Source organism: Gambusia affinis, linkage group LG03, assembly GCF_019740435.1.
Source record: "Gambusia affinis linkage group LG03, SWU_Gaff_1.0, whole genome shotgun sequence".
Lineage (NCBI taxonomy): Eukaryota > Metazoa > Chordata > Actinopteri > Cyprinodontiformes > Poeciliidae > Gambusia > Gambusia affinis.
In genome coordinates this window covers 13,502,009-13,514,301 of record NC_057870.1, presented here as the reverse complement: position 1 = coordinate 13,514,301, position 12,293 = coordinate 13,502,009, and the positions used below count along the sequence as shown (strand labels likewise).

The window sequence follows — 12,293 nt, the reverse complement described above, 5'->3', positions numbered from 1 at the left end:
AATCAATGCAAGTTTTGTGGCACCGACAATTCTTAACTCAATCGTTTTCTGTACTCACTTTGCTCATAGTTGTGTTTACGGTGGGACGAACTCTGAACACATTGCTCATCCATCAGAAAACAACCATATGCAAACACACTCAGGCCTACAATTACAGGTCTAAAATCAACCCAGCATTCATGCTTTTAGACCCAGAAGTGATGGTGTGATGCGGCGCCGCACCATTACACCACGGCGTGCTAGCATTTAATCTTCCTTTCTTTTATTGCCAGTAAGTGGCTGCTGCCTGTGATCAACCATTGGATGTCTCTGTTATGCACGCCACTGATGAAATATCAAGCTGCTTATTCAACCATACAGAATCACAACGCAACATTAGAGTTGTTATAGTGTAAAAAGAGACGGCAAACCTTTAAATGGCCAGTAAAATGTTTTAATAAAAATATCTACATCAGTTAAACCATGTAGAAAAACTTTTTGCTCAGGAGCAGCTCTTCTTACATTGTGCCTGGTTTTACAGGTGGCCTAACACAAGGAATGTCACAGATGGATACGCCTGTGTTTGGTGGCTATTGAAGCTCTGATTCCACCCACATTCCATGTCTTGTGAATTTCCACCAAACTCTTGAATGGACTCAGCTTTGCAATCCTTTCAAGGTTGTTGTTAACTCTTTTGCTCAAGCATTGTTTTTCACTGTACTTTTTCCTTCCAATCAACTTTCCAATAGTTTGCTTGATTAAGCAGTCGCTGAACAGCCAACTATTTTTAGAAATGACCTTTTGTGGCTTACGCTCCTTGTGGAGACTGTCTTCCAGATAATCTGTAAGTCATCAATTTCCCTCCATGATCATGTAGGACAAAGCATACCAGTAAGAATTGTCTGGGGAGACTGAAGTTCAGGTTTGGATTAAAGCTGTGAGCCATAATTATGAACGTTAACAGAAACTGAGGCTTAAACTATACACGCCTATTTGTTTCACATGTTAAAATAAAGAAATAAAAAAAGAAAGAAATCAAATTTGACATCCCAACAATATACATTTAATTGATTTTATTTTCAGTTCAGTGTTAAGTAAACAACACTTGACAAAATGGGAGACTTTACATTTTTATACTACATGGCTACATTGAGTTTGGAGTTAGCCTGGCCATTGCCTTTCTACGCAATTATGTTAGATTCTAATCTCCCTTCAGTGCTCTGTCTGGGCTTTCTTCCATTGATCTTGATTTCTCTGGTTGAAATTCATCCTGGCCAATCAGCAAACGGAAGGAGAAGTAGTTGAATATGATGTAGATTTTCTGTCCTGTTTTAGAATCGTAGTCTGCCTGCAGTTTTAGCAACGGAGGACTTGAACGCAGCCGTTTAGTCCATGTTGGTCACAGCAGCTTCATCCTGCTCGGCACTTCAGGCGGTTTCCAATAAGCTTCAGATACGTCATGGCCAAATGTTAGCGGCTGGGTGAAATTTAAAATCTCAACACAGTCCACGCCTCCAGGAAGCAATCATTTGTTTCTCGGTAGTAAAAAAAAAATCGCCTTGTTGTGCAAAGCAAAGTGTAGAACAAGGGGCTGTTTATTTATTTTTTTTAAAGACAAAGTGAGATCTGGTTGACAGGATCTCCTCTGCACTTGAACAGATCTACCTTGACGGTATCAGACAGCTATCAGAATGAGATGACTCCACTCGACTGTGGCACAAAGCAGAGGAACTTCACAAAACCACGCTGGCTGTGGCGCAGTTGTTGGCAGAGATGCCAATCCGGCGGCGGCATGTGAACATTTTGCGGAGCTCGGCGCGAAAGCGGTCGTGCAGCCTTGCGTACAGGAAAGGGTTACAACAAGACGAGCTCATTGCGCACAGATGGCAGAGCAGCTGAATGAGCAGAAAGTAGTGCTTATCAATAAGATCAATGTCAATGTCACGCAGGACGTTGAACACGCTAATGGGCATCCAGCAGATGCCAAAAGCTGCAACCACGAGACTCACAAGGCGAAACGTCTTGCGCTTGCGCAGGCGCTGAGCCTCCGCCTGGCTCTCGGTGTGGTGGCCCGGCACGACGCAGTTCCTCAGCTTGACTGAGATGCACAGGTAGGAGATGCAGAGCGCCGACAGAGGCAGGACGTAAGTAATGAGGAGAGTGCTGTAGGCGTAAGCCAGCCGCTCTCTCTCCTGACCCATCCAGAATTCCTCGCAGATGGTGAAGCCCTCGTTTTTGAACTCCACGTGGTAGGTGTGAGCCACAGCAGGAGCCACCAGGCCGCAGGACAGCAGCCAGATCCCAGACAGAAGGTAGGTGCACGCCAACACTGAGATTCGCTTCTTCAGCGGGTGAACGGTGGCATAATATCTGAGAGGAAGCAAAACGAAAGTTACAAAAGACGGATGGGAACCGATGGGGAAAATGTCATCAGACATGACTCGATGCAGGGGTGGAAGATGAGCAACTTCAGTCAATGCTTGCCTTTAGGAAATGACATATTATTGTAAGCTTTGAAGGGCTGCAAATTAAACCTGCTCAGAAATTGCCAACGGACTTGCTGGAAGCAAAATGCATACTTTTTAAACCAGAAAAAAACGACTTTGTCCTGGTCTCAAAAATATTCGGGTCAGATAGGGTAGACTTTATGTAACACAGCAACAGTGAAAATGTATTACAATATGACAAATCATCTTTCATCCTGTTTGTCCTTCATTCAGGCAGATTTACATCTGAATAAACCAAACAGATGAGGTTAATGGATAATATGTGTTCAGAGCCGAAGAACACTGTGAGAAAGAATTGGAAAAAACACTTTTATGATGACAGGAAATTTTCATCAAAAGCCCTGCTGTGCACATAGACAACGGCCTTAAGATTTCTAATCCTCTCATGCATGTCCCATTATTAAAAGGTTGCAGTTCAGGACATGTGGAAGGACCTTAAACCTGATTAAATCAGTGTAGCAAACTAAAGTACTCACAACTCTTCATTTTCACAATTTGTTGCATTAACAACCACAAACTTCAATGTGGGCTATTTGGATTTAATGTGATAACCGCAGGACAAACGCAGGTATGAATGTGTCTTTACATATTCAAAAATCTGAAACTACATTCTGGGAACTACATTCTTATGCAGTTCCCAGAGTTGATCTCTCCTAGAGCTGCCTTTCTCAGCTATTACCCAACTAAAGGTTTTGCCCATTCTCCTTAGAAAAATAGCTCAAGTTCAGTCAAGTTGAGTAGAAACAGATGACTTTAGGTCTGGACTTTGACTGGGCCATTCTGACACAAACTTCCTCTGACCTAAACCATTCCATCATAGTTCTTTCGGTGAAGGTTTGTTGGGTGAACCTTTTCCACAGTCTCAAGTGTCCATTTTTCTTCCAGGATTTTCCTTTTATCTATGGTTAATTTTCTCAGTAAACTCTGAGAAAAAGGATCCCTGCAGCATGATGCTGCCTCCACCATGTTTCACTTTTGGAGTACTGTGTCCAGGCTACGTGGTGGAACCCTAATTTTTCAGACTCAGGACGTTTTATCTTTTTCAACAGGCATGCTGTGTCCTCTAAATAACTTTTGGTAAGCGTGAAGCTCTGACTTAATTTAAATATTAGCTTGCATATTGTGACTCTTTCATAATTCCTGTACCAGAATCTAATAGTTGCCCTATTAGTTGCCTGCTCTCAGTTTAGGAGGAAAGCCATGTCGGATGTTGTTTTATTCCTAAATTATGCTTTAAGCAAAGGGGAACAAACAGATGGACTCTAATTACATTTGAGAACTTCTGAAGACAATTGGATTATTTTGTTTGTTTTTTAGGAATATGAGCCTAAAGAGAAGTGAATACAAAAATCCATACCATATTTTTCAGGGGTTTTTTTTATTTGGTAATAAGTTTGGAAATTCTTTCATGTTTTTCCTCTTATTTCATATAATCTGTCACATTGACGCACTGTCACTTATCGCAAAGCAGCAAATAGCGAACAGCTTTCACCAGAAATAAACATGTCGCTGCTAAAAATTTCCGTGTTTGAGCTTTCCACAAATTGACAGACTTACCTGTCCACGCCGATGGCAGTGAGCGTGAACACCGACACGTAAACCGTCACCGGCTGGATGAGGTACACCAGGTAGCACATGAATCGGCCGAACACCCAGCCATGAGGGTTGAAAGCGTAGGCCAGAGTGAAGGGGACGCACGTGGCGCACATCAGCATGTCAGAGAAAGCCAGATTACCAATGAAGAAGTTGGTGACGTTGTGCATCTTGCGGGTGCGGCATATCACATAGAGGAGGAGGTAATTGCCAAAGATGCCTACGATGGCCACCAGGGTGTAGCAGGGTATTATAAGCAGCTTGAATGACTGAAGTAGCTCCACACCAGCAAACTGAGGGATGCGCGTGGAGGAGCTGTTCTGCAGCACCACCTCAAACACCGGAGCCGTGTCGTTCCCGCCGTCGTCGCGCTCCACGTACGCGGCGCGGTGCTCGGCTGTCCAGCTGCCGCCTGTGCCCTCCATCCAGAGAGGACGGTGTGAACCTGAAGGTGGGAAATAATACTTATTATCATGTGCAGTGTGTAGTCAGGCAACATTCACGGTGGAGTTATTGAAGAGGGCCCTCTGGCCAAAAAGGATCAAAAGAAGCAAAAACAAAAGTTATCCGTCACAGAGCTTGATCAAGTTTTGTTTTTGTTTTTTAAATATTCCTTATTTGTCTTTCTATTCAACAGGATTGGATGCCAACCTGTGGTGTGGTGAAGAAGAAAGCTTTACTCCAAAAGTGGCTGAAATAAGTGCTTAAAAGCATATTTCACAGTTTTTCAGACGTCACTCCCGTCACTCCCGGTTCAAAATCTTCCATGCAGTATTTATAGTGGTTAGATCTTGACTGAATAAGTCTGCACAGATAACTGGTTCTTTTAATTGAATGTTTATGGTACCTTTATTTGTTGTGGATAACACACACCCACCCACACACAAAACATTTTCAAGACCTTCTTGTTAATTGAGACACCATATGTTGAGGCATTACTGAAAATAGATTAGAATAGAGTTTGGGAGTTGTGAAATCTCCACTGTATGTGATAAAACAGAATTTTTTTTTTTTTTTTTTTTTTACTTTTTAAAGTGGTGATATTCTGTATTTTCCCACACAGATGTGGTGCTTATATGGCACAATTAAGTAACTATGTTTTTTTTATTATTTATTTTTAATTATGTAGATGATCCTAGCTTCTCACTCATTGCAAAAATAACATACATTTCAGAAGATCAAATAAAATGTTCTATTATGTTGTTATAGAAATACAATATATTAGTATATATAAAAAACATAATTTAAAACAAATTTGACTTTGTAATTGAACGCCTTGAAATTGGACCTTTGTCTCTTTAACGAGCTCCTACCCTTTGCGACATGCCCGCGTCAGCACATCATCACAACCGTGCTTTTCAATATGCAGTCTATAAATACTCTTAGGAGCGTTGGACGTATGTTGAGCTCAACAGATGCAAAGTTTCACCAGGTGTTTGCTAATAGTTGCTGGTGCTAGTCTGAGGGAGCTGTGTTAGGGTTGTTCTGTGTGGCAGAGATTCTCCTGAATGGCTGCAAAAGGAGATTAAAGCAACACCCCAAATATGTTTTGGATGAGGGACTAACAATGTAACATGATATGAAGTTCTCTTTAAATAATACCCCCTTTTAATCTTTCTATAAGAGTTGTAGTAGAAAACTTGTTGCTGTAAATGGGCTTAGTTGTATGTCAACAACAGTGGTGGTGTTAAGGCAGGGCGATGTCTGTACTTTTGTTTTTCTCTTAATGGATCTCAGAACTTTGTGTGAGCAATGAAAATCCTTGACTAAATGATTCAAGTGACACACTTAAATGGAATAATTTCACTGCCATATTTAAAGAGAAAGATAAGAATGAAAGTTGCAGCTGCAGTGTAATTCTGACATCAAGTATACTGTAGAAAAGCTCTCTTCAGCTTATGTATATGGCTTCAGCAGACCTTCAGCTCAAACACTGAATAATAAAGCAAATCCTGCTGCGTGACTCACCTGCTGTGGACAAACTGCTATCCATGCTCTGCACAGCTTCATGTGCACAACCCCAGAGGTAGTGGCTCTGGGTGCACTATATTTAGCTCATGTAAGGATATTTGAAGGATATACGTGCGGTCTGAAGTGCGCAGCAGTGCCTGGCAAGGGCACAGGGTAGGATTGGGATATTGGATTGACTCAGGTGGGAAACAAATTGATGAGGAAAAACTTGCATTTTTTAAAATGTGTATTCAGGGAGTTTAAATTAAGTGGATGGTGATGAATTACAAGATTCTCATCTGTTAAACGAGAACAAAGTTGTTCAAATCGTGAAAAAAATGTTTTCTAATCAGTGCATATAAACACGGATATAAAAAAAATCAAACTGAAAATAAATATTTGATTATAAGACAAGGTAAATCATTAGTTATCGATAAATGTGTGTAGTTGTTTCTTCTAATCAGCTGTTAAACGGTATTTAATTGCATCTTGCCAGTCAGCGCGGGCTGCAGCAGATAGTGCGCTCAGCAGACACCGCTGTATGGATGTAGTGATTGTGCAGGCAGCATTTAAAAATTATGACTTGTTTCTTAAGATTTTCAGCTTAGACAATGGGATGCTTGAAATGAACGGCTCAACATGAGGGATTTCAGATTAAAGGAACGCATTTCTCCTAAAAATGTCGATTTGTGTTTGGAATAAATTTTACACATTCTAGACAAAAATGCAGACAGTAGCACATTTTGATAGGCTATTTATTATTTCTCATATTGCTTTTATCTGAAATTCAAGGTGTTTATCTCCACTGGATCCAATTGGATGCAGAAAAAATGTCAGGCAAAACATCTGGACATAAATGGTTAAAGACCGATGGAATTATAACATACTTGAAGAACTTTACTTATTCCCTTAAATTACAAGCGTTTACACGCGTAATTTCTCTTTTTGTCCTATTTATCAAGTCCTCACTTGTGCTCAGGCTAAATTATCTTTGGGTTACAAAACAAACAAACAAACAAAAAAAAAACCCGACACATTTTGTTTTAAAGACGATTAAATCCTCTTACCTTATGCTCAATTTCCCAGATTTTAGTGGCAGGTTAGTACTTCGACACACAGACGAGCTTATGTGCGCCTCTTCTTGGGAGTTATTGCGTTGCGCGCTCCTCTCACAGATGAAGACTGCAGTAGATGTGCGCCTTTATTGCTCCTGTGTCAGACTCAGATAAGCGCGCGGGTTTGTGTGCTGCAGGAAATTCAACAAGTTCGGTTCTCGGAGACGGATCGCTTTAGTAGTTACCTCGAAACTGATTGACGGCTCGCCCGACTGAAGGAGTTTATGAGGCGGTGAAGCCCTCAAATCCAACAGAAAAACCTAAACGTCCTCAACCAGGATGTAATGCTGGAGAGATTTCTAGCTCCATTTGTGATCTTATAGTAATCCCTCACTCCGAGGAATGTTAAAAAATAAATAAATGTGACCAGCTTGTGATAAATGTTTGTGATAAGGCAGAAAGGAGACATGAAGTAGCTGCTTTCTGATTGCTAATATGAGTCACGACTGGTTGATTGTTGTAAAAATTAGTTTTCTTCATGGGCAAAATGTCTCCTTTTATTTATTGTTCAAATCACTGCAGGGTCTGAATTTTATCCTTCCAGATATTTGTAGAAAGGGCAAAGGGGCAGGCTGTGATGTAATGTGAATATTAAATGGCATTTTTTGAGCTGTACATTCAGAGCAGTGGCTGATTTATGTAAATGAAATCTCAGTTGTTGTTGTTGTTGTTGTTTTTTTTCTCTTGCTCTAAAGCAAGCCAGCTTGCCTCAGAGGAAAAGGTTGCACTAGCCATGCTGTCAGAGGAATGGGCCGATCCTCAACCCCCGTCATTGTGTGAAGCTATGACCAGACATGGTCCAGATCCTCAGGGGACTCTGCTCACAACAGGAGTTTTATCTACTGTTTCTAAGGTTTAGGCACGCACCTATAAAGACAGATGTAATCAGTAGTGGTGCCGTCTGGTAAAAGTACAAAACCTCCTAACTGCTGGAGCTCCTGATTGCCAGATACTTGAGATGGTGAGAACAAGCAAGGCTGCTTATGTCCAGTCTGTCTGCAGGAAAATTCCCACCCTTTGTTGTGAACGAAAGGCCACTTGATAAAAACCTGCAATCAGTTGTTCTGGAAGTGTGATGAAGCACCACAACCAGTGCTTTTCATATGGAAGGTTATATTCCTTTATTTATTTCTGTTTGCAGTGTTGGCATTTAGCAGAAATCCATTTGTTGGCTGTGGCATGTAGCAAAAATTTCATTTGCAAACATAAATCCAATTTGTCAAATTGTCATTGATCAATATTTAAAGGTCAATATACTGCAATTAAAGCTGTATGTAACTTTTTCTAGAATTTTTATTTATTTATTTTTTACATATTTGTTGAAGCTGGCACCATGTCGTGATATTATGTTATGAGAGATAATCTGTGCAGGAAATCAAGCTCTTCTGCCTTCTCCCAGTGCTCCCAGTGCTATCTAGAGTCAACCAATCAGAGCCTGGATGCAGGTCTTAATGCTTGTCGATCACAATCATGTGTGGCACCCCTCCAACCCCTCCTTTTTCCTCCTTCCTCTCTGCTGCCACTTCAGCTTTTACCAAGTTTTGAATGCTAAGGCTAGCTAGCATAGATGCTGATAAACAGTTTTCCTGGACAGTAAGTTGTTTTTCTGCCATTAGCTCATTTAACTAAATGATGCTCGGACCCTCCTCTTGGTTCTGATTGGTTGTTTTTGGTCGGGCTCATGCATTTCTTCAGACATTAATAAGGAGGAGGTGGAGGAGAAATGAAACCATATTTTTTTCAAAATGTTTTAATTTTTTTTTAAATATTGAATAAACAGCATGATGGAAAATTAAAAGAACTGCTTAAGATCTCCTTTAAATATTCAAGGAAAACTTCGGAGTTGCAGAATTTATTTTGTGTTGCAGATGTTTTTACTAATAAAAGGTACTGATCACCATTTGTTAAGACATTTATCATCCAAAAGAATAACACTATCAAGAAAGTGCTTGTGTTTTTGTTTTTCAAACAACTGAAGCTACATTCCACCCCCCTGGAGTTTTTTATTTATTTCTTTTTGTCAAGAAAATTACAAAATGATGCAATTTCAGTTGAAGTTTCTGTTTTTAGCAACAAACACTTGACTGGTTGAGCTCAATAACAGCTCCCAGCACCATTAAATAAGGCTCAGCATGTTGTGTGCCACTCAAGCGCTCCACATTTATAGATCACTAGTCTCTGAGGAAAAATGCCAGAATTGGCAAAAGGAAACTTGGGACTGGAAAGAGGATGGAGAAACAATGATTCAAAATATGGTGTCATTCTGCAGCCTGCAAACAGCTTTACATTACTGTCAGAAAACTCACGTTTCCCACTCCGTGGACCAACATGGAAAATTTAAGTAGCAAATCTTCATTTACTTTGTTTAATGTGCTTGAATTTGGCTTGTGAGAATCTCTAAATTCCCCCTCAGGATAATAACCAGCTTTCTAATAGATCCAAATCAAACATTATTTATTGCACGGTCCTGTCTGATGCTGTGAATTTACAATTAAGATTGTAAACATGATATATCTGCTATACATAAATGTGCAAGTCTTTTCACTGAAGACCAGACAGGAATTTCAAAAAGGTTCTCATGTCTACAGTTCTACTGTGCTGAGAGAAAACACAAAAAGTAGATATGAACTTGTTGGTTCACTTAGAGCTGAGAGATTGCATTTGATCGAAATGTTCAGTTTCTACGACTTGTGCAAAGACGACCTTGATAGCCTGCAGCCCATTCCGTATTTTTTCTGCAGTGTTGTTTTGAATTTGTTTCTTTTTTTCTTGTTCCAACAGGTTTTTCTAAAATGTGACTTGTCTTCAGTTGCTTCCTTCACCTTGCTAGGTGCATCCACAGGGTTCACCAAAATGTCTTTTTTTTTTTTTTTCATTTTGTGCATCTGCCAAGAGTCATACATTTAAAGAGCACTGACCTGTCTACACAGAGCATCACCAGAATACAAAAAAAAAAAAAAATGATAGACTGCAGCTGTAAGACTGAGGTACTGGTTCAAATTTCAGTGCTTTGACCAGAAGCTACTAGCCGCATGATGCAATCTCAGAGGGGAAATGGCAGCTCAGGTTGGCTACCTAATGGTCTCTTTGGCTTTCAGTAAAGTAGGAAAATTATCCCTGATGTGCTAACTCACATTTAGCCCACTTAACACAATGAAAAATGCTCGGAAGCCTCTCCATCAAGAAGGGTTTATTATTTTTTGCATTAAAGCCCAACGATATGAACGTGTTTAAGCCTCTACGCTGCTGAAATCGGGCTGCAGTCCTTAATGACAATGCTTTTCAGTGCACTCCGGAGTGCTTTATAGCAAATCTGTGAAAACATGCCTTACAACCTGCTAAAAGCATCACAGTTATCCACCTCTTCAGGGTAACAGAGTGCTTCTTTGATTCATGATTATCCTGCGACGTTCTTACATTTTCAGAACCTCCTTCCAAAAACTGGGGCTTCCACTCCACTCTTGCCACTAAGCAGATATATTTTTATGACTTCCCATGATGGTCACCCTTAGGATGACCGTCACCAAAAAATGATCTGGGATGCCTGCAGCAGTGACCCAGATCATTTTTCCCCTCATCTGTTCTTCCAACAGTCTACACCAGCTTTATTTTTTTTTTCTCCAAAATGACCTTTCCATTTTTGTCAGATTTTCATCTAATTGCCTGGTTTGCTGTATGGCATGCATTTTCTCTTCTAAAGTCTGCCATTTAAAAAGTCGTCCAATTCTTACTCATTGCCTGAAGGTAACGGTTGGTGAACTCAGATATCACTCAGGCTTGATAACGCTTGAGACAATGAGTCACGCATCTCCGTGTAAAAAGGCTGTTAAGACTTTAAATCTTCGTTAAAAGACAGAAACTTAAAATGCTACATCTGGAGGGAGTCATAGAGAATATCGCTTCTATTCATCATCTACTTGAAACAATGAGGCACTTGTGTTGCCAGACAATTTGCAAAACTTGCCATTTAGATTGTACAATGGTCTCGTCTTTGTTAGTAGCATTTTCTCAATGCTCAGTTTGAGTCAGTTAATTACTGATCTCAGCCAGCTAGCTCATCCTTTTCATAGCGAAAGTGCAGGAGCCTCTGAAGTCTGCTAATTGATGCCTAGTGTGCCTTCAGTTCGAGGAAACCTCAAATTACTGCCTGGATCTGCTTCTTGCTGAGACAAACGAAAGGTCTACTTGAAACAACAAAAGGTTCAATGGACAATTATTTACACATTTACAACATGACAGGCGACTGACCTGCTCTATCGACTGACATCAGTGTGTGTTTGGGTGTGTGCGCTGAGCAGAACAGCGGAGGACCAAGGATGAAAGCAATTCGGTATTTTTTCCTGCTGTGATAACACTTTGAGCCCGATCAAAGATTCACAGCTCCATGTAAGACGGCATGGATGCCATGCATTGTTATCTTGATTTTATGACTTCAGTCAGGTTAAAATTGCAACAAAAGTGTCACAATCGACATGTTACTTCCTGAACTTTCCTCTCATCTAACCCTGGTTTAAAAAAAAAAATAGTTTTCATTGTTATTGAGGGTTCTTATGATTGTTTTTAAGTGTTTCAATAATTCTTTTAAAGCAGAATGTAAAAAAACTGCAAAAATGTGTAGGACTGGTGTTTTCACTCATTCTGGTGATTTTAGTTAGTTAAAATACCAAACTGCTTAATGTGCTGTGAAAGGTTCATGAACTGAACCATCACTGAGTTGACTTGATACATTTCACTGCATATGACTTCCTTTACCCTGTAATTAGTCCAACAGAGGATTCATCGTCGTCATAAAAAGAAACAGCAAAAGACATTCAAGTACTTGGTGTCTGACTTTCAAAGTCAACATGTTCAATTAATCAATCAATCAAATTTTATTTGTATAGCACATTTCAGCAGCAAGGCATTTCAAAGTGCTTTACATCAAATCAAACACGAAAATACAATGCAACATAGAATCAACAATAAAAACACAACATTAAGTCAAGTTCCGTCATTAAATTTGCAATTGATTACGTTTCAAATACAATCCTAAATAAGTGGGTTTTTGGGGCGTGCTCCGGTGGTGTAGAGGGTAGTGCGCCCCACGTTTGGAGGCCTTCAGTCCTCGACGCGGCCGTCGCGGGTTCGATTCCTGGACCCGATGACATTT

General features: G+C 40.3%; 1 protein-coding gene across 1 annotated transcript; it reads right to left on the bottom strand.

Moving 5' to 3' along the window:
• Positions 1 to 411: 411 nt before the first annotated feature.
• prlhr2a (prolactin releasing hormone receptor 2a) lies at positions 412 to 7,208 on the bottom strand. The gene is made up of 3 exons (XM_044111235.1): positions 7,097 to 7,208; positions 4,044 to 4,524; positions 412 to 2,349 (listed from the first exon to the last, which is right to left on the bottom strand). The coding sequence occupies exons 2-3, from the start codon at positions 4,502 to 4,504 to the stop codon at positions 1,713 to 1,715; spliced, it is 1,098 nt and encodes a 365-aa protein (XP_043967170.1). The 5' UTR covers positions 4,505 to 4,524; positions 7,097 to 7,208; the 3' UTR covers positions 412 to 1,712.
• Between the last annotated feature and the right edge of the window lie 5,085 nt (positions 7,209 to 12,293).

Excerpts from the sequence above, each read along its gene's own strand:
- prlhr2a (XM_044111235.1), bottom strand. The coding sequence starts at position 4,504 with ATGGAGGGCACAGGCGGCAGCTGGACAGCCGAGCACCGCGCCGCGTAC. Across the intron at positions 2,350-4,043 it reads ACTGCCATCGGCGTGGACAG|ATATTATGCCACCGTTCACC; the intron begins GTAAGTCTGTCA and ends GCTTCCTCTCAG.